Here is a 23,284-nt window from a genome sequence, read left to right on the forward strand (position 1 = left end):
TGCCCTTCCCCTCTGCCCCCCGTCTCTACTTTATCTATCATGCCCTTCCCCTCTGCCCCCCGTCTCTACTTTCTCTATCATGCCCTTCCCCTCTGCCCCCCGTCTCTACTTTATCTATCATGCCCTTCCCCTCTGCCCCCCCGTCTCTACTTTATCTATCATGCCCTTCCCCTCTGCCCCCCTGTCTCTACTTTATCTATCATGCCCTTCCCCTCTGCCCCCCGTCTCTACTTTATCTATCATGCCCTTCCCCTCTGCCCCCCATCTCTACTTTATCTATCATGCCCTTCCCCTCTGCCCCCCGTCTCTACTTTATCTATCATGCCCTTCCCCTCTGCCCCCCTGTCTCTACTTTATCTATCATGCCCTTCCCCTCTGCCCCCGTCTCTACTTTATCTATCATGCCCTTCCCCTCTGCCCCCCGTCTCTACTTTATCTATCATGCCCTTCCCCTCTGCCCCCTGTCTCTACTTTATCTATCATGCCCTTCCCCTCTGCCCCCCGTCTCTACTTTATCTATCATGCCCTTCCCCTTTGCTCTGTTTCTTTCTCTCTCTCCATATTCTTTCTATATCTCTCTTTCTATTTGCCTCTGGTCCTCTTCTCCCTCCACCTCTCCCGCTCCACCCTCTTTCTCTCTACCCCTCCCCTTTCTATCTCTCTCCACCTGTCTCCCCTTCTCTCTCTACCCTCCCTCTCTCCACCCCTCCCCCCCCCCCCTCTCTCTCTCTCTACCCCCCCCCCCCCCCCCCTCTCTCTCTACCCCTCCCCTCTTTCTCTCTTTCCACCCCTTTCCCTCCTCCCAGGATCTGGATAAGACCCATACAGAGATCATGCGTCACCACACCAGTATCAGTGAGCTGAAGAGAAGCTTCATGGAGTCTGTTCCGGAGCCGCGGCAGAGCGAGTGGGACAAACGCCTGTCCACCCACTCACCCTTCCGCACGGCCAGCATCAACGGACAGCTGCAGTCAGGCACTGACGGGGTGAGTCAACAACCAACAGAACTGAAATTAATAGATCGGCCCTCCTCATTCAAGTCAGTGATGTCATAATGGGTGAACTGGTGTGTGTGTGTATCCACGAGTTGACCAGTCAAATCGCCAGGGTTACGGGCTCTAAGCCCCTTCTAGAGATTCTATTTCTATGGAGTCAACAGAACAACCAGTCTTGGTACAGAGTCGGAGACAGCCATAGCAGTCCATGTTACTCAGAGACACAGACAGGCCTTTATCCTCTTTAGTCCCACTCATAGCACCACCAGGACAGAGACAGCCATAGCAGTCCATGTTACTCAGAGACACAGACAGGCCTTTATCCTCTTTAGTCCCACTCATAGCACCACCAGGACAGAGACAGCCATAGCAGTCCATGTTACTCAGAGACACAGACAGGCCTTTATCCTCTTTAGTCCCACTCATAGCACCACTAGGACAGAGACAGCCATAGCAATCCATGTTACTCAAGAGACACAGACAGGCCTTTATCCTCTTTAGTCCCACTCATAGCACCACTAGGACAGAGACAGCCATAGCAGAACATGTTACTCAGAGACACAGACAGGCCTTTATCCTCTTTAGTCCCACTCATAGCACCACTAGGACAGAGACAGCCATAGCAGTCCATGTTACTCAGAGACACAGACAGGCCTTTATCCTCTTTAGTCCCACTCATAGCACCACTAGGACAGAGACAGCCATAGCAGTCCATGTTACTCAGAGACACAGACAGGCCTTTATCCTCTTTAGTCCCACTCATAGCACCACCAGGATTCCTGACAACAATGTGATGTTTGAAGTGAAAGATGGTACATTTGACTCGCTTTTATGCATTTATTAGCACCAGTTTACCGAGATGAATGTTTTGTTTATGTGCTTTCATTTTCAATTGAAGATGTGTTTTGACCTTCTTTGAGCAAGTTTTCTTGCTCTGTTGTTTTACTAGTTGTAATTTTGGATTGCACATTCGTCATTAGTCCCAGTAGGGGGTACTGTTGTCTTTTCTCACGTCATTCAGGTGTTGTTTTTGACACGAATCAATGTCTAGTCTCTAATCTAGAGGATGCAATCACGTTAGTCAATGTCAGGTTTCTAGACAATGGCAGAACATCTGGAAAATCCGTATTACAGCGGTGCTGTGCTGTGGTAATTTGAAAGAAAAGTATATATATTTTTTATTTCCTCATACTTGGTACAGAGGAATAGATTATTTTAAATTCCCTAAGGATATACTGTTCACAAGTTCATAGTCGGCAGATGGAATGCTTCAGAGAGCTTCATCAAGTGTTCAACGGTTTCTCTGTGTCTGTGTATCTCTGTGTGTACAGTGGACATGCTCTTGGAGTCTCTCTGTGTATATTCGTATGTGTGAAGATTGTGTGTGTGTGTGTCTGTGTGTGCGTGTGTGTGTGTGTGTGCGTGTGTGCAGGTGAGGACGGCCTCCCTATCACCTGCATACAGAGTAGTTGGTGGCGTATCAGAGGTAAAGGTACTCTAATTCAGTCCTTACTGGCCGTACAGGGGCTGAGCTGGGCTGGGCTGCAGTAAGAGAACACTAGCAGGACTGCGCTCTCCCACCCCTGGCCCCGTCACAACCTACTTTTATAGATGCCCCTTCCAAACCACACCCCCTAACCTTTCCCAAACCCTCCCCCCTCACCACTGCCTCCGCTCCATGATTGGCTGTTGCCAGCTTTTGTCTTCCTGCTTTGATCTGCCAATCAAATCGCATGGCTGGGTTTGACCCGATAGTAGTGAAGCTGCATGACTCAGTGATGATGGTGGTGATGATGATGATGATGATGATGTCTGACGTAGTGATGAGAGACTGAAGAACAAAAAACTAAACACGCAAACAACCAAAAAACAAACAATGACAACAACAATAAAGAACTGACCTCCTCCTCCCCCTCTTCATTTCATTGTCTCTCCTCCTCCCTGACCTGTATCTCTCCCTCACTGGTTGTTTTATGTTTTATGTTCTCTCTCTCTCTCTCCCCCCCTTGTGTCGTCTCTCAATCCTCTCCTCCTCCTCGTCTTCCTCCTCCTCCTCTCCTTTCAAAGTCGTGCCCTGCCCCACATTCATATCCACTCCCTCCTCCTCCTCCTCCTCCATATCTTCCACCACCTCCTCCTCTACCTCCACCCCCTTCTCCCGAGGAGGATCCGGAGACCCAGAGAGGTGTTCAGGCCTTGGGTCACCGAGCATCACCGCTCCCCTCCCCTCGCCCCTCTACTGCCATGGGGCTGAAAAAACAATTTTACTCCCAGACTTGAAGCTGCCTCCAGCTACCTGGGTATCCTGCCTGCTCCAGACCCTTCTCACGTCCTGCCTATGTACCTGAAGACTACTAAGCACTTCCCTCAGAACATTTAACAACACATCTAAAATAATAATAATAATAATAATCTTAACTTTCAATTTTCTCTATTGGAGTATAGGCATTTTTAAACGATAGGCCTATAGCACAATTTCTATCAATGAGGATTATCATGTTTCTAAAATATCACTAAAATATACATAAACAATTGCAGTATAATACACTAGTCTGGTGATTTACCAAGCAGTCTTACCTGACTTGATATTGTATGTAAAACATTTCAGATGTCTTTTTCTATCTTCATGAACACATTACCAACAAATCACAAATATGAGCCTCGCAATTCCCAATAGACCTCAATGTATTTGATAAGCTCATCTCTCATTGACTGACTGACTGGCTGTCAGGTGGCAGTGAGGAGGAGGGAACACTGTGGTCTAGCCAACCTGCATCAAGCCAGTTCCTATTGGTGGTTCTCCGCGTAACGCTGTTACGGTCCAAGACGTTGCACTGCCAAACAAACGGTTTGCACTAGCTAGCATTTTACCTGCCAGAGAAGGCCTTTATCCAATCTAAGCCCAGCCATCCAATCTAACCCCAGCCATCCAATCTAACCCCAGCCATCCAATCTAACCCCAGCCATCCAATCTAACCCCAGCCATCCAATCTAACCCCAGCCATCCAATCAAACCCCAGCCATCCAATCTATACCCAGCCATCCATTGTAACCCCAGCCATGGAGGAGCAGAGACCCATAAAAACTCTCCAGTCCCAAATATGCTGCTGCTGCTGTCACCACTTCCCTGGAGGTTGGTCCGGCCTGGTCCGGCCACCCTGGACCCTAACTCTCACTGCCCAGAAACCGGGAGTCTGAGTCAGGCTGAAGCTCAGTGATGGAACCCACCACTCACTAATGTCAGACTTCAGAGAGAACTTTATTTAAAAAATCTGAAGGAGACTCTTCCCCTCCGCCCGCACTTACAACCTTACATTCCACCATTTACCTACTCCCCAACCTCCCTCCTACCCCACTCCCCCCGTCCCTTCCCCTCCTAACCCACTCCCACTCTCTCCCCTGTCCCTTCCTCTCCTACCCCGCTACCTGCCCTGCCCTGTCCTCATCCCTTCCCCTCCTAACCCACTCCCTCCCCTGTCCTCATCCCTTCCCCTCCTAACCCACTCCCTGCCCTGTCCTCATCCCTTCCCCTCCTAACCCACTCCCTGCCCTGTCCTCATCCCTTCCCCTCCTAACCCACTCCCTCCCCCGTCCCTTCCCCTCCTAACCCACTCCCACTCTCTCCCCTGTCCATTCCTCTCCTACCCTAGTACCTCCCCTGTCCCCATCCCATCCCTTCCCATCCAAACCCACTCCCTGCCCTGTCCATTCCTCTCCTACCCCAGTACCTCCCCTGTCCTCATCCCATCCCTTCCCATCCAAACCCACTCCCTCCTCTGTCCTCATCCCTTCCCATCCAAACCCACTCCCTCCCCTGTCCTCATCCCTTCCCATCCAAACCCACTCCCTCCCCTGTCCTCATCCCTTCCCCTCCTAACCCACTCCCTGCCCTGTCCTCATCCCTTCCCATCCAAACCCACTCCCTCCCCTGTCCTCATCCCTTCCCATCCAAACCCACTCCCTGCCCTGTCCTCATCCCTTCCCATCCAAACCCACTCCCTCCCCTGTCCTCATCCCTTCCCATCCAAACCCACTCCCTCCCCTGTCCTCATCCCTTCCCATCCAAACCCACTCCCTCCCCTGTCCTCATCCCTTCCCATCCAAACCCACTCCCTCCCCTGTCCTCATCCCTTCCCATCCAAACCCACTCCCTCCCCTGTCCTCATCCCTTCCCATCCAAACCCACTCCCTCCCCTGTCCTCATCCCTTCCCCTCCTAACCCACTCCCTGTCCTCATCCCTTCCCCTCCTAACCCACTCCCTGTCCTCATCCCTTCCCCTCCTAACCCACTCCCTGCCCTGTCCCTCCCCTCCTAACTCACTCCCTCCCCTGTCCTCATCCCTTCCCCTCCAAACCCACTCCCTCCTCTGTCCTCATCCCTTCCCCTCCTAACCCACTCCCTGCCCTGTCCCCATCCATTTCCCTCTTAACCCACTCCCTCCCCTGTCCTCATCCCTTCCCCTCCTAACCCACTCCTTCCCCTGTCCCTTCCCCTCCAAACCCACTCCCTGCCCTGTCCTCATCCCCTCTCCTCCTAACCCACTCCTTCCCCTGTCCCTTCCCCTCCAAACCCACTCCCTGCCCTGTCCTCATCCCTTCCCCTCTTAACCCACTCCCTCCCCTGTCCTCATCCCTTCCCCTCCTAACCCTCTCCCTGCCCTGTCCTCATCCCTTCCCCCCCAAACCCACTCCCTGCCCTGTCCTCATCCCTTCCCCTCCTAACCCACTCCCTGCCCTGTCCTCATCCCTTCCCCTCTTAACCCACTCCCTGCCCTGTCCTCATCCCTTCCCCTCTTAACCCACTCCCTGCCCTGTCCTCATCCCTTCCCCTCTTAACCCACTCCCTCCCCTGTCCTCATCCCTTCCCCTCTTAACCCACTCCTTCCCCTGTCCCTTCCCCTCCAAACCCACTCCCTGCCCTGTCCTCATCCCTTCCCCTCTTAACCCACTCCCTGCCCTGTCCTCATCCCTTCCCCTCTTAACCCACTCCCTCCCCTGTCCTCATCCCTTCCCCTCCTAACCCTCTCCCTGCCCTGTCCTCATCCCTTCCCCTCCAAACCCACTCCCTGCCCTGTCCTCATCCCGTCCCCTCCTAACCCACTCCCTGCCCTGTCCTCATCCCTTCCCCTCCTAACCCACTCCCTGCCCTGTCCTCATCCCTTCCCCTCCTAACCCACTCCCACTCTCTCCCCTGTCCATTCCTCTCCTACCCCAGTACCTCCCCTGTCCTCATCCCATCCCTTCCCCTCCTAACCCACTCCCTGCCCTGTCCTCATCCCTTCCCCTCTTAACCCACTCCCTGCCCTGTCCTCATCCCTTCCCCTCTTAACCCACTCCCTCCCCTGTCCTCATCCCTTCCCCTCCTAACCCTCTCCCTGCCCTGTCCTCATCCCTTCCCCTCCAAACCCACTCCCTGCCCTGTCCTCATCCCTTCCCCTCCTAACCCACCCCCTGCCCTGTCCTCATCCCTTCCCCTCCTAACCCACTCCCTGCCCTGTCCTCATCCCTTCCCCTCCTAACCCACTCCCACTCTCTCCCCTGTCCATTCCTCTCCTACCCCAGTACCTCCCCTGTCCTCATCCCATCCCTTCCCCTCCTAACCCACTCCCTGCCCTGTCCTCATCCCTTCCCCTCCTAACCCACTCCCTGCCCTGTCCTCATCCCTTCCCCTCTTAACCCACTCCCTCCCCTGTTCTCATCCCTTCCCCTCCTAACCCACTCCCTACCCTGTCCATTCCTCTCCTAACACTCCCTGCCCTCTTCCCATCCTCCCCTAATTCCTGCCTGTCGGTTGGCCATTCCCCCACGTCTGTTCATTGTTCTCTGTCTCTCTTGGTCTCCCGTTGCTGAACACAGCGAGGGAAGCGTCCTCTGTTTGAATACCAGGTAAGATTACTGAGACAGCAACAGCAGGCCTCCTCGGGCCCCGGGGGACCACCGCTCCTCAGACACCCCTATCTACAGGAGGAAGAAGATTATACTTCTGATGATGACGAGGAGGAGGAGGAGGAAGAGGAGGTTCGGGGCAGGGGTAACACTCTGAGGGTCTCTATCGACATGCCTGAGGAGGAGGACAGGGCAGGGGGGCCCTCAGCCTGCCAGCTGTACCCAGCCATGCTCCAGCTCCAACCGCCGCACGTCTCCTTCTCCCTCCTGTCTGGACTGCTGCTCATGTTTCTCACTCTGTGTTGGCTGGTGTTAATCTGACTGGCCGGTCCGGTGGAGAGAGAGAGCCCTCTAATGAACTGAACCAGCCGGTGACTGGCCGGTCCGGTGGACAGAGAGAGAGCCCTCTAATGAACTGAACCAGCCGGTGACTGGCTGGTCCGGTGGACAGAGAGAGAGCCCTCTAATTAACTGAACCAGCCGGTGACTGGCCGGTCCGGTGGACAGAGAGAGAGCCCTCTAATGAACTGAACCAGCAGGTGACTGGCCGGTCCGGTGGAGAGAGAGAGTGCCCTCTAATGAACTGAACCAGCAGGTGACTGGCCGGTCCGGTGGACAGAGAGAGAGCCCTCTAATGAACTGAACCAGCAGGTGACTGGCCGGTCCGGTGGAGAGAGAGAGCCCCCTACTGAAGTACCGCTGTTGAAGGACAGAGACAGACACACACACACACACACACACACACACACAGACAGACACACACAGACAGACACACACAGACAGACACACACAGACAGACACACACAGACAGACAGACAGACAGACAGACAGACAGACAGACAGACAGACAGACAGACACAGACAGACACAGACAGACACAGACAGACACAGGCAGACACAGACAGACAGACAGACACAGGCAGACATACACACACAGGCAGACATACACACACAGGCAGACATACACACACAGACAGACACACAGACAGACATACACAGCCACACACACACACACAGACATACACACATACAGACACACCCACAGACAGACACACACACAGACAGACAGACAGACAGACAGACACAGACACACCACACCCACACACATACACACACACAGACACACATAGACACACACACACAGACACACACACACACACAGACACACACACATAGACACACACACACAGACACACACACACACAGACACACACACACACACACACACACACACACACACACACACACACACACACACACACACACACACACACACACACACACACAGGCAGACACACACAGGCAGAGACACACACAGACAGACAGACAGACAGACATCCCTATTGAACATTACACTGAGTGAATAATGGTCGTTGCATTGTGGAGTTATGGCATGATTGTTCTTGCCAGCACCTTATTTTTCAGGAAGTGTTGAGAGCTGTACATGCCTGAGCTCCCTCGCTACCAGAGTCTTATAGCCGGACTTCAAGGAGCTTCTAGAACTTTTACTTACAATATTCCATGGTGAAAAATGAAAAGCCATCCAGTGTTACTAACAAACTTTGTCTGCTATAACCTGACTCTTTCACTGCTTGTGTTTAGCCTGTAGACTACTGTATATTTTCTCTGTTCGTCCACAGAATCTACCCGTATCATAGTCACGCATCAATGTCAATGGAAGCCTAAGGGAAAATGTGATTTAATTTGTCTCTTAGTGTTTCTATCAGTCAGTGTAGTATAGTATCTCCAGGACAGTGCTGTGCTGTGTGGCAGAATCTCTCCAACAGCCTGAGAGATCTGTATCGCTGATCTTAGATCAGGTCCCTGCTCTTATTCATTATGATTTAACAGGCAAAACTGACCCTAGATCAGTACTCCTACTCTGACTTTGTGAACACAGGCCCTGGTCATGCTACAGCAGAGAGCTGCTGTCTGTCTGATGCTTTTCTAGGCATGAGCAGGAAGGACAGACGGGACGGACAGAGACAGGACAGACTGGATAGAGACAGGACAGACAGGACAGACAGGACAGACAGGACAAACAGGACAGACAGGACAAACAGGACAGACAGGACAGGACAGGGTAGAGACAGGACAGACAGGACAAACAGGACAGACAGGGTAGAGACAGGACAGACAGGGTAGAGACAGGACAGACAGGACAAACAGGACAGACAGGACAAACAGGACAGACAGGACAGGACAGACAGGATAGAGACAGGACAGACAGGACAAACAGGACAGACAGGACAAACAGGACAGACAGGACAGGACAGACAGGATAGAGACAGGACAGACAGGGTAGAGACAGGACAGACAGGGTAGAGACAGGACAGACAGGACAAACAGGACAGACAGGACAGGACAGACAGGATAGAGACAGGACAGACAGGGTAGAGACAGGACAGACAGGACAGACAGGACAAACAGGACAGACAGGACAAACAGGACAGACAGGACAAACAGGACAGACAGGACAGACAGGGTAGAGACAGGACAGACAGGACAGACAGGACAAACAGGACAGACAGGACAAACAGGACAGACAGGACAAACAGGACAGACAGGACAAACAGGACAAACAGGACAGACAGGACAAACAGGACAGACAGGACAGACAGGACAGACAGGACAGACAGGACAAACAGGACAGACAGGACAAACAGGACAGACAGGACAAACAGGACAGACAGGACAAACAGGACAAACAGGACAGACAGGACAGACAGGACAGACAGGACAAACAGGACAAACAGGACAGACAGGACAGACAGGACAAACAGGACAGACAGGACAGACAGGACAAACAGGACAGACAGGACAGGACAGACAGGACAAACAGGACAGACAGGACAGACAGGACAAACAGGACAGACAGGACAGACAGGACAGACAGGACAGACAGGACAGGACAGACAGGACAGACAGGACAGACAGGACAGGAGGACAGACAGGACAGACAGGACAGGAGGACAGACAGGACAGACAGGATAGAGACAGGACAGACAGGACAGGACAAACAGGACAGACAGGACAGACAGGACAGACAGGGTAGACAGGACAGGACAAACAGGACAGACAGGACAGACAGGATAGAGACAGGACAGACAGGGCAGACAGGACAAACAGGACAGACAGGGCAGACAGGACAGACAGGACAGACAGGGTAGACAGGACAGACAGGACAGACAGGACAGGACAGACAGGACAGACAGGGTAGAGACAGGATAGACAGGATAGACAGGACAGACAGGACAGACAGGACAGGACAGACAGACAGGGTAGACGGAACACTCAGGTTGTATTTAAGAGAAGAACCCGTGAGTTATTACTATTATTACCAGAGGTCTCTCATGTAACTGAAATGGCCTTTCAACCCATGTTGCTGTTGTTGCACTCCTAAAAACACGGCCTGCGTTCCAAATAGCACCCTATTCTCTATATAGTGCTCTACTTTTTAAAAGCAGTGGGCTAAATATGGACTACGGTGCCATTTGAGACGCAGAGATGGTGTACTTGGCTCACTTGTTAACCTGACTGACATCACTACAGGTAACCAAAAAGGAACACTGGTTGCTAAGCATTCCACTACTGTTGATGGTGGCCTGCCACTTCCTCCTCTGCTTGCTTTAAATCAACAATCACTGCCTGCTGAGAGAGAGAGAGAGAGAGAGAGAGAGAGAGAGAGAGAGAGAGAGAGAGAGAGAGAGAGAGAGAGAGAGAGAGAGAGAGAGAGAGAGACAGAGACAGAGAGAGAGAGAGAGAGAGAGAGAGAGAGAGAGTTCTGTTTTACTTTTCAGACTGATTTTAAACTAAAATAATATGTATCAACCCACTTGCTGATTATTCATCTAACTAGTGAGTTTGGATTGAAGATACTGTACGTGTCAACGCTTGACTAGTTTAGAGACTTTTGGAATGTCTTCCTATATGAAATGCCACCACTCATGGATGGAGTCTAAAGCCATTGAAATGCTATGTGAGATGTATACTCTCCAAGGGTATCTCTTGGATCATGGTTACAGCCAAGTTGCATTGATCAGTATGTTGCCATTAGAAATACCCTGGGAAAGTATTGTTTACCAATGGACTGGTGGTGGTGGAAGTGTAATCAATAACTATGTGCATGTGAGTACACGTGTATTAGTGTGTGTTTATGGTGTGTGTGTAGATAAATGTGTATACGACTATTATAACACACAATGTTATTATTATAGGAACTTGGTTCGCTAGAAAGATAGACGTTTTTTTTATTATGTTCACTGTGAAACTTCCCTTAGGAAAGCAATTATCTCTATATTGATCTAGTATGTGTTGTTTTATATAATTCACTATTACATTGTTGTTAATATCGTAATGTTAGTCAGAGTCGATGAGGATTTACTTAAACCATAATTAAAGGTGAAAGTCATTTGTCGACTGTAAAATAAATCTATTCAGGCATGCTTACTTTAGTTATGTATCTGTACTGTGTCTGTAAGTCATTGAGATGTGTTTACAAATGGCATACAGTGACAGTCAAACGTTTGGACACACCTACTCATTCAAGGGTTTTTCTTTAACGTTCAAAGTTCCTGATTTTTTCCGTATTGACTGGCATTAAAGTAATGATGGACTGTCATTTCTCTTTGCTTATTTGAGCTGTTCTTGCCATAATATGGACTTGGGATTTACCAAATAGGGCTATATTCTGTATACCACCCCTACCTTGTCACAACACAACTGATTGGCTCAAACGCCTTAAGAAGGAAAAAAAATGCCACAAATGAACTTTTAACAAGGCACACCTGTTAATTGAAATGTATTCCAGGTGACTACCTCATGAAGCTGGTTGAGAGAATGCCAAGAGTGTTCAAAGCTGTCTTCAAGGCAAAGGGTGGCTACTTTGAAGATTCTAAAATATATTTTGATTTGTTGAACACTTTTTTGGTTACTACATGATTCCATTTGTGTTATATCATAGTTTTGATGTCTTCACTATTATTCTACAACGTAGAAAATAGTAAAAAATTAAGAAAAACCCTTGAATGATGTCACGCTGGTATGAATGATTCGGGAGACAGGCGCAGGAATGCGTAATAGTTTAAAATAAAATTGTACTCAAATTACGGCGTGCCGTGTAAAAGCACGGGGACGAAGACCAAACAAACACGTAACAAAAACACAGGGTTGAAACACAAACAAAAGAGTGAGGAGTACCTCGAATAAATAACACACGCGCACAATGATTACCACACGGGACGAGACCTGTAATCAGCTGCACAATCCACAAGGGCACGAAGGCCCAAAACACACAGCACAGGTACTCACACGCACCAACGGACATTGTAACAATAATCGGCAGCCCAGTGGAAACCAAAGGGCACACTTATACAAGTACTAATCAGTGGGAATAAGGGGACAGGTGTGCTAATGAACGTTCCGGAGGGATCCGTGACAAATGAGTCGGTGTGTCCAAACTTTTGACTGCTACTGTATATTACTACTGTTCTGTTTCATTCTGTGGTGTCCCTTGTATGCTAAGAAGTGAAGGGAGTATTCATTTTGAATGTGAGTGTATTCTCATCTTCTCTCTAATTCGGGATATCCACTCTTTCCACAGTTTTTTTTATTACATTTTTGGGGGTTTTGGGGGGGTTGTATGTTTTGCTGCTAATTAGGGAACTCCCCTCAACCCTCCCTATTCTGATTTTGGCCCCCTAGTTCACTCTCTTGGTCTCTAACTTCAGGAAGGAAACTAGGCCTAGAAATTAGGTCTCCCTAATTATTAGTTTTGTCATGTGGAGAGCTTGACTTTGAAAAGGACTACACAGTGAGAAGATTGCCCTGCTTTGAACAGATGTCCAGTCCAGCATGCACTCTGTTATAGCTGTCATATCACATATCTGCTCCTTTCATGGGCTCAAAATTATACCCGACTTGACTATGTGGACTAAATCAAATGACTTTTGCTCTCATTCTCTCTCTACCACCGTCACTCACTCTTTCTTTCTCTGTCTCTTTCTGCCTCTTTTTTATCTCTCTCTCTCTCTGCTTCTCTTTTTCATCTTCCTCTCTTTCCCCTCTCTGTCTCTCCCTCCCTACCTCCCTGGCAAAGAGTTTGAGATGAAAGATTAAAAAGCTAAATTTAAGTAATTTTTGATGCCTCTGATTTAGCATAATCTGCATATCTGAAGGCTGGTGTGTGGATATTTGGCGTGGCTGGTTGCCAGGGGCCTGTGGCTGGCTTGGTCCTCCTCTCCATCGTCCCAGAGGCCGGGGCGCTCTTACTATGAAAAGCACACAACTCTACCCCTGAGAAGCGCTCTTATTATGAAAAGCGCACAGCTGGACCCCCCGACGGGGATAGTCTGGTTACTTTACAGTAATTTATCACATTGGATGAGTCCCAAATGTCACCACAATACCTGTGCACTACTTTTGACCAGAGCCCTATGGTGCCATTTGGGATGCAGTTTTGTCGCTGTGCTGCAGCCCATCCTCTGGGGAGTTCTCTCTCTCTGGGGAGCTCTCTCTCTCTCTGGGGAGCTCTCTCTCTCTGGGGAGCTCTCTCTCTCTAGGGAGCTCTCTCTCTCTCTGGGGAGCTCTCTCTCTCTGGGGAGCTCTCTCTCTCTGGGGAGCTCTCTCTCTCTGGGGAGCTCTCTCTCTCTCTCTCTGGGGAGCTCTTTCTCTCTCTGGGGAGCTCTCTCTCTCTCTCTGGGGAGCTCTCTCTCTCTCTGGGGACCTCTCTCTCTCTGGGGAGCGCTCTCTCTCTGGGGAGCTCTCTCTCTCTGGGGAGCTCTCTCTCTCTCTGGGGAGCTCTCTCTCTCTGGGGAGCTCTCTCTCTATGGGGAGCTCTCTTTCTCTCTGGGGAGCTCTCTTTCTCTCTGGGGAGCTCTCTCTCTCTGGGGAGCTCTCTCTCTCTGGGGAGCTCTCTCTCTCTCTGGGGAGCTCTCTCTCTCCCTGGGGAGCTCTCTCTCTCTGGGGAGCTCTCTCTCTCTCTGGGGAGCTCTCTCTCTCTGGGGGAGCTCTCTCTCTGGGGAGCTCTCTCTCTCTCTGGGGAGCTCTCTCTCTCTCTGGGGAGCTCTCTCTCTCTGGGGGAGCTCTCTCTCTCTGGGGGAGCTCTCTCTCTCTGGGGAGCTCTCTCTCTCTGGGGAGCTCTCTCTCTCTCTGGGGGATAGTGGATAGTCATGTAGTATGAACATGGGATAGTCACATAGTGTGAACAGGGGATAGTCACATAGTGTGAACAGGGGATAGTCACATAGTGTGAACAGGGGATAGTCACATAGTGTGAACAGGGGATAGTCACATAGTGTGAACAGGGGATAGTCACATAGTGTGAATAGGGGATAGTCACATAGTGTGAATAGGGGATAGTCACGTAGTGTGAATAGGGGATAGTCACATAGTGTGAATAGGGGATAGTCACGTAGTGTGAATAGGGGATAGTCACATAGTGTGAATAGGGGATAGTCACGTAGTGTGAATAGGGGATAGTCACGTAGTGTGAATAGGGGATAGTCACATAGTGTGAATAGGGGATAGTCACGTAGTGTGAATAGGGGATAGTCATATAGTGTGAATAGGGGATAGTCACGTAGTGTGAATAGGGGATAGTCACGTAGTGTGAATAGGGGATCGCCACGTAGTGTGAATAGGGGATAGTCATATAGTATGAATTTTATATCTATGCTAGTATCTATCTAGTATTTTCAGGCCGTACTTCACACTATGAGGGTTCTGTATTTATGGGTCATAGGTCATAGTGTGTCTATTTTAGACATAGATGGGTTGGGGGAGAATACAGTATAGAGGAAAAACATATTTAATTCACTGTATGTATGCTGCATATAGTAGTTATGCCGTAGTATAGTGGGTTCTGATAGATCAAACAAGCAGTTAGATACAGTGGCCTTCAGAAAGTATTCATACTCCTCCACTTATTCCATATTTTGTTGTTTTACAGCCTGAATTCAAAATGGATGAGTTTTTTTTTTTTTTCTCTCACCCATCTACACACACAATACCCAATAATCACAAAGGGAAAAATATTTGTTTCGATTTTTTTTTTTTTTGCAAATATATTGAAAATGAAATACAGAAATATTTCATTTACATAAGTATTCACACCCCTGAGTCAATACATGTTAGAATCACCTTTGGCAGCGATTACAGCTGTGAGTCATTCTGGGTAAGTTTCTAAGAGCTTTCATACCTGGATTGTACAATATTTGCACATGAACTGTTTTTGCATTTCCAATGCCTCGCAAAGAAGGACACCTATTGGTATATTGGTAAATCAACTACAAAAACAGACAATGAATATCCCTTTGAGCATGGGGAAGTTATTAATTACACTTGGATGGTGTATAAATACAACCAGTCACGATAAAGATACAGGTGTCCTTCCTAATGTAGTTGCCGGAGAGAAAGGAAACCGCTCAGGTATTTCACCATGAGGCCAATGGAGACTTTAAAACAGTTACAGAGTTGAATGGCTGTGATAGGAGAAAACTGAGGATGGATCAACAGCATTGTAGTTACTACCTAATACTAACCTAAATGACAGAGTGAAAAAAAGGAAGCAGTGTTTGCAATAAGGCACAAAAGTAAAACTGAAAAGAATGTGGCAAATTAACTGTATGTCCTGAATACAAAGCGTTATGTTTGGGGCAAATCCAATACGACACGTCACTGAATACCACTCTTAATATTTTCAAGCATGGTGGATCTGAATCATGTTATGGTAATGCTTGTCATTGGCAAGGACTTGGGAGTTTTTTGGGGGGGATAAAAAGAAACACAATACAGCTATAAGCACAGGCAAAATCCTAGAGGAAAATCTGGTTCTGTCTGCTTTCCATCAGACACTAGGAGATGAATTCACCTTTCAGCAGGCCAATAATCTAAAACACAAGGCCAAATATACACTGGAGTTGCTTACCAAGACGACATAGAATGTTCCTGAGTGGCCTAGTTACAGTTTTGACTTAAATCGGTTGTCTAGCAATGATCAACAACCAACCTGACATTGAAAACCTCCCTGATCTTTGTGGTTGTATCTGTGCTTGAAATTCACTGCTCGACTGAGTGACCTTACAGATAATTTTATGTGTGGGGTACAGAGATGAGGTATTATACACTATTATTTCACACAGAATGAGTCTATGCAACTTATTATGTGACATGTTAAGCACATTTTTACTCCTGAACTTATTTAGGCGTTGTCATAACAAAGGAGTTAAATACTTATTGACTCAAGACATTTCAGCTTTTCATTTTTTATTAAATTGTAAAAAGTTCTGAAAACATAATTCCACTTTGACATTATAGGGTATTGTGTGTAGGCCAGTGAGACACCTCAATCCATTTTAAATTCAAGCTGAAAAAGTGAAGGAGTGTGAACACTTTCTGAAGGCAGATAATATATACGACAAACTCAATATTCACCGTGTGTATTCTCCCTCTTTCCTCACAGTCTAACGTGGTGAAAACACAGACAATCACCATCTCAGACGTGTCTAACTCCCTACGAGGAGACATCTATAACAAGGAGGTCCCCATCGTGCACACTGAGACCAAGACCATTACCTACGAGTCAGCGCAGGTGAGAGGCATCGTTAGAAATTGTCGTTTTTAAATAAAACCCTTTATTAATCCAATGACTCTGTGTTAACAGTGAACTGGGTTGTATTCATAAGGATACCCAAAGGGGGGAAAAAACGTTTTAAAAAGTCTCGCAACGGAAAATGAAAACAAGCAATTTCATATTGGACAAGTCCTATTTCAGTGTGGTTTCTTCCTTTTGGTGCCTAATGAACATGAGCCTGTTTTTTGTCTTAATCCCAGCCGGTAGATAACGTAATCCTAAATGAACCCCTTTTCTCCCCCTTTTGTTAACATAGTGTCTCCTTCAGCCCGTAGACAGCATGGCAGAGAGGGACTCTGGAGTGCTGCTGAGTGCCCAGACCATCACCTCGGAGACAGTCAGTACAACCACCACCACTCAGATCACCAAGGTACGTCCTGGGCTTCTTGGTCTACGATCAGTTTGGCTAGATGATTTGGATTTGAGTAATTTAGCACAGGGATTCCGAACGGATTTTGCGTCGTGAACCACCGATTGAGGTGTCTTTTGAGTCGTGACCAATGTTCCCTCTAAGCTGCACGCGTGCGCAAGACTGCCGCAACAGAAGAAATATCAGCCCACGCAGAGAAGCATTGAACTTCACTTAACTTTCTAGTTTTCCCCTTTAGTTAACACTCTCAACGTTTCCCTTTACTGTGGGAATTGTGATCGAATCAATGCATTATTAGCCACTTTCAATGCAACATACCGAAACAAAACGAACTATGCAAGAGATTTTGTTGTAGGCAGAACGCATCGGAGTAGAATTCTATTGCATTGACAGGCACGACTCAGGCCCATACTATACACAGACCGGTGCGCTACAACCAATCAGAGCTAAGGTAACCCTATATGCAAATAGACCATTGCCTTATATGAATCTGTGCCATTCACTTTGAACTGGACTGTGTTTACAGCATGTGCGGTCGTGAGTAGCGAGAGCTACATGTAACCACCTGAACACATTTGTTCGTATTCTTTGCTAGTCAGTGAGTTATTAGCCCAGTTATAGCTAATCATTAATGGAGGAGTGATTACTTCCTACAAGAGCACAAAATCATAATTTGTATGATTCTCTGTAGTAATGGTATGGGAATAATAAGTAATTGTATTTTGTAAAGTGGTTTCTTGCATCAAACAACACAACATTTTCAGTCACCTCCTTGTCTGAAGAACAAGTAAACATGTTAATGTCAATCCCTACATGTTTACTGGAATGTAGGCCTATGTTGAACACCACACGTTGGCTGCTACTGTAGGCTGAATGATAGAACAGCTATTTCCATGGTAAAATGTTATGGGATGCAATTTCTCCTTTGTTTTTTATGGTAGCCATAGGGTTGCACATTTTGGGGAATATTCAGAGGTGGAAAGTTTCCGTGGGAATTAACAAATATTAATACCATTTAAATGTAGATGTTTTTTACATTGGATATATTTACCATATCATATGGAGACAGAAACATAAACCTTATACCTTATCATAAGTAGACATAATTGACATAATCTTCTCCCTGGACCTCCTCAATGTTTACCTCTTGAACATCAGACTCTGAGGCCTCATCTTTACTGTCACTTTCCAACCTTGTCGAGAATGGCTCATTCTCAGGCTCAAAAAGCCTCAAATTTGCCCGGATGGCCACCAATTTTTCAACCCTTGTATTGGTCAGCCTGTTGCGTGCCTTGGTGTGTGTGTTCCCAAACAAGGACCAGTTGCGCTCTGAGGCGGCTGATGTTGGTCGGATTTGGAGGATGATGGAGACAACAGGGGAAAGAGCCTCAGATCCACAAAGTCTCTTCCACCAGGTGGCTGATGAGATATGTTGGCACGACTGCCATATTGCATCTCCATCCCAAAGCCCTTGCTTGGAAGTGTACTTCGTGGCAAGACACGGTAGTGATAACACCATAGGCCTTGTTGATCTCTGCACCAGACAGGATGCTCTTGCCAGCATACTTGGGGTTCAACATGTACGCTGCAGCATGTATGGGCTTCAGGCAGAAGTCTTCAAGCTTTTTGATGTGTTTCAGAACTGCAGTTTCCTCTGCTTGGAGCAACAGTGAAGTGGACAGGGCAGTACGGATTTCTTCTCTTACATCTGCAAGTCTGAACATCAGAGAGGATGGCATTCAGGAGTTTCAGGCTGCTTACCCCTCTCTCCCAAAATACATCATCCAGGACGATCCTCTTGATGTGGCTGTCCATATCGGCAGACTGTGATATGGCCATTTCTTGGAGAGACTCCTTCCCCTCCAGGAGACTGTCAAACATGATGACAACACCACCCCAACAGGTGTTGCTGGGCAGCTTCAATGTGGTGCTCTTATTCTTCTCACTTTGCTTGGTGAGGTAGATTGCTGCTATAACTTGATGACCCTTCCCATACCTAACCATTTCCTTGGCTCTCTTGTAGAGTGTATCCATTGTTTTCAGTGCCATGATGTTCTTGAGGAGCAGATTCAATGCATGAGCAGCACAGCCAATGGGTGTGATGTGAGGGTAGGAGTCCTCCACTTTAGACCAAGCAGCCTTCATGTTCGCAGCATTGTCTGTCACCAGTGCAAATACCTTCTGTGGTCCAAGGTCATTGATGACTGCCTTCAGCTCATCTGCAATGTAGAGACCGGTGTGTCTATTGTCCCTTGTGTCTGTGCTCTTGTAGAATACTGGTTGAGGTGTGGAGGTGATGTAGTTAATTATTCCTTGCCCACGAACATTCGACCACCCATCAGAGATGATTGCAATACAGTCTGCTTTCTCTATGATTTACTTGACCTTCACTTGAACTCTGTTGAACTCTGTATCCAGCAAATGAGTAGATAAAGCATGTCTGGTTGGAGGGGTGTATGCTGGGCGAGGAACATTCAGAAATCTCTTCCAATGCACATTGCCTGCGAGCATCAGAGGTGAACCAGTTGCCTACACAGCTTGAGCAAGACATTCATCAGCATTTCTCTGACTACGTTCCTCCATTGAGTCAAAAAAACTTCTGATTCCAGGAGGACCATGAGCTGTTGCTATCGATAAGGTGTCTGATTCATGATTTTCACCTCGAATAGAAGTAGAGGGACTTTTGTTAGCGGTTTCTTGTTGTGAGCGCTGAGGGAACTTTATGCACTTGGCCAGATGATTCTGGATCTTTGTTGCATTCTTCACATATGATTTGGCACAGTATTTGCAAATGTACACAGCTTTTCCTTCTACATTAGCTGCAGTGAAATGTCTCCACACATCAGATAGTGCCCGTGGCATTTTCCTGTAATGATGAGAAAATAATTAGTAAAAAACACCTGAATACAATTCCATATACAGATAGTTAAGCAGTCAGATTAAACAACTCCTTTGTAAGATAAATGTTTTAAATGAAACATGTATGGAAACAGGTGAATTAACACTCCTCAGTTAGCAGGCTCAAGCAAGCTAAAACCCACATGGTAGCAAAAACTAACTAGCAGAAATTGTTAACAAGTTAGAAATTATTTAAACACACTTTGCTGTAGGCTACTATTTACTAGTTAACAACAAATCATGTATGTCATATAAAATATATTCACCCCACCCAGTATTGTAATCACAATTTACCAGAAAGCATGTAGTCCTTGGCTCAGACAGTGTAGTAGTGTGGGCTCAATAGCATCTCATTAGTGTGCAAAATCTTGAGAATCAGCTGTACATGTGATGGAAGAGTGCACTGTGCATGCAGAGAGTTGCAATTCCATTGAATTGGGGATAGTTTAACCAAAATATGCCACAAGACCTAGAATTGCCTTATGTGTATCCCACAAAAAAAAGGTTCACTGTTATAAGCTAACTTTTTTGATGAAGTTAAGCAAAATTCCCCAAATTCCAGGGCTTAACTTCCCATGGAAAATTTCCGGAAATTTCCCGGAATGTTTCCGACCCTTTGCAGCCCTAGGTAGCCTCTCTGGTAGGTCTACATTATGATCAAATAGCGACAGCAGCCTACTTGGCCAATGTTATAACTGTAAAGCGGGTACAGCCTCAGTGTTCACAGTAAACGCACCAGAAGTTACACATCATTTTTCAAGTGTGCGCTCAGCAGACCTTGTTGTCAGGTCAAAGCTGCTCTCTCTCTATACAGTATCTCTCTAACAGTATGTTGTCAGGTCAAAGCTGCTCTCTCTCTATACAGTATCTCTCTAACAGTATATTGTCAGGTTAAAGCTGCTCTCTCTCTATACAGTATCTCTCTAACAGTATGTTGTCAGGTTAAAGCTGCTCTCTCTCTATACAGTATCTCTCTAACAGTATATTGTCAGGTCAAAGCTGCTCTCTCTATACAGTATCTCTCTAACAGTATGTTGTCAGGTTAAAGCTGCTCTCTCTCTATACCGTATCTCTCTAACAGTATGTTGTCAGGTTAAAGCTGCTCTCTCTCTATACAGTATCTCTCTAACAGTATATTGTCAGGTTAAAGCTGCTCTCTCTCTATACAGTATCTCTCTAACAGTATGTTGTCAGGTCAAAGCTGCTCTCTCTCTATACAGTATCTCTCTAACAGTATATTGTCAGGTTAAAGCTGCTCTCTCTCTATACAGTATCTCTCTAACAGTATGTTGTCAGGTCAAAGCTGCTCTCTCTCTATACAGTATCTCTCTAACAGTATGTTGTCAGGTGAAAGCTGCTCTCTCTCTATACAGTATCTCTCTAACAGTATGTTGTCAGGTTAAAGCTGCTCTCTCTCTATACAGTATCTCTCTAACAGTATGTTGTCAGGTTAAAGCTGCTCTCTCTCTATACAGTATCTCTCTAACAGTATGTTGTCAGGTTAAAGCTGCTCTCTCTCTATACAGTATCTCTCTAACAGTATGTTGTCAGGTCAAAGCTGCTCTCTCTCTATACAGTATCTCTCTAACAGTATGTTGTCAGGTTAAAGCTGCTCTCTCTCTATACAGTATCTCTCTAACAGTATGTTGTCAGGTTAAAGCTGCTCTCTCTCTATACAGTATCTCTCTAACAGTATATTGTCAGGTTAAAGCTGCTCTCTCTCTATACAGTATCTCTCTAACAGTATGTTGTCAGGTCAAAGCTGCTCTCTCTCTATACAGTATCTCTCTAACAGTATATTGTCAGGTTAAAGCTGCTCTCTCTCTATACAGTATCTCTCTAACAGTATGTTGTCAGGTTAAAGCTGCTCTCTCTCTATACAGTATCTCTCTAACAGTATGTTGTCAGGTCAAAGCTGCTCTCTCTATATAGTATATATCTAACAGTATGTTGTCAGGTTAAAGCTGCTCTCTCTCTATACAGTATCTCTCTAACAGTATGTTGTCAGGTTAAAGCTGCTCTCTCTCTATACAGTATCTCTCTAACAGTATGTTGTCAGGTCAAAGCTGCTCTCTCTCTATACAGTATCTCTCTAACAGTATGTTGTCAGGTTAAAGCTGCTCTCTCTCTATACAGTATCTCTCTATCAGTATGTTGTCAGGTTAAAGCTGCTCTCTCTCTATACAGTATCTCTCTAACAGTATGTTGTCAGGTCAAAGCTGCTCTCTCTCTATACAGTATCGCTCTCACAGTATGTTGTCAGGTTAAAGCTGCTCTCTCTCTATACAGTATCGCTCTCACAGTATGTTGTCAGGTTAAAGCTGCTCTCTCTCTATACAGTATCTCTCTCACAGTATGTTGTCAGGTTAAAGCTGCTCTCTCTCTATACAGTATCTCTCTAACAGTATGTTGTCAGGTCAAAGCTGCTCTCTCTCTATACAGTATCTCTCTAACAGTATGTTGTCAGGTTAAAGCTGCTCTCTCTCTATACAGTATCTCTCTCACAGTATGTTGTCAGGTTAAAGCTGCTCTCTCTCTATACAGTATCTCTGTAACAGTATGTTGTCAGGTCAAAGCTGCTCTCTCTCTATACAGTATCTCTCTAACAGTATGTTGTCAGGTTAAAGCTGCTCTCTCTCTATACAGTATCTCTCTAACAGTATATTGTCAGGTTAAAGCTGCTCTCTCTCTATACAGTATCTCTCTCACAGTATGTTGTCAGGTCAAAGCTGCTCTCTCTCTATACAGTATCTCTGTAACAGTATGTTGTCAGGTCAAAGCTGCTCTCTCTCTATACAGTATCTCTCTAACAGTATGTTGTCAGGTTAAAGCTGCTCTCTCTCTATACAGTATCTCTCTAACAGTATATTGTCAGGTTAAAGCTGCTCTCTCTCTATACAGTATCTCTCTCACAGTATGTTGTCAGGTCAAAGCTGCTCTCTCTCTATACAGTATCTCTGTAACAGTATGTTGTCAGGTCAAAGCTGCTCTCTCTCTATACAGTATCTCTCTAACAGTATGTTGTCAGGTTAAAGCTGCTCTCTCTCTATACAGTATCTCTCTAACAGTATGTTGTCAGGTCAAAGCTGCTCTCTCTCTATACAGTATCTCTCTAACAGTATGTTGTCAGGTTAAAGCTGCTCTCTCTCTATACAGTATCTCTCTAACAGTATGTTGTCAGGTTCAAAGCTGCTCTCTCTCTATACAGTATCGCTCTAACAGTATGTTGTCAGGTTAAAGCTGCTCTCCTCTCTATACAGTATCTCTCTCTAACAGTATATTGTCAGGTTAAAGCTGCTCTCTCTATACAGTATCTCTCTAACAGTATGTTGTCAGGTTAAAGCTGCTCTCTCTCTATACAGTATCTCTCTAACAGTATGTTTGTCAGGTTAAAGCTGCTCTCTCTCTATACAGTATCTCTCTAACAGTATGTTGTCAGGTTAAAGCTGCTCTCTCTCTATACAGTATCTCTCTACCAGTATGTTGTCAGGTTAAAGCTGCTCT

The 23,284-nt window shown here is 46.7% G+C and overlaps 1 protein-coding gene across 1 annotated transcript in view; it reads left to right on the forward strand.

Annotated features, from left to right (window-relative positions):
* LOC120022498 (protein 4.1-like) overlaps positions 1-23,284 on the forward strand; it is a 61,819-nt gene that overhangs the window by 36,479 nt on the left and 2,056 nt on the right. The window contains exons 12-14 of the mRNA XM_038966440.1: positions 807-986; positions 16,342-16,470; positions 16,781-16,882. Coding sequence (XP_038822368.1) covers positions 807-986; positions 16,342-16,470; positions 16,781-16,882 — 411 coding nt within the window. The remainder of the gene's footprint in view (positions 1-806; positions 987-16,341; positions 16,471-16,780; positions 16,883-23,284) is intronic.

Source organism: Salvelinus namaycush, chromosome 27 (genome assembly GCF_016432855.1).
Source record: "Salvelinus namaycush isolate Seneca chromosome 27, SaNama_1.0, whole genome shotgun sequence".
In the NCBI taxonomy this organism is placed as follows: domain Eukaryota; kingdom Metazoa; phylum Chordata; class Actinopteri; order Salmoniformes; family Salmonidae; genus Salvelinus; species Salvelinus namaycush.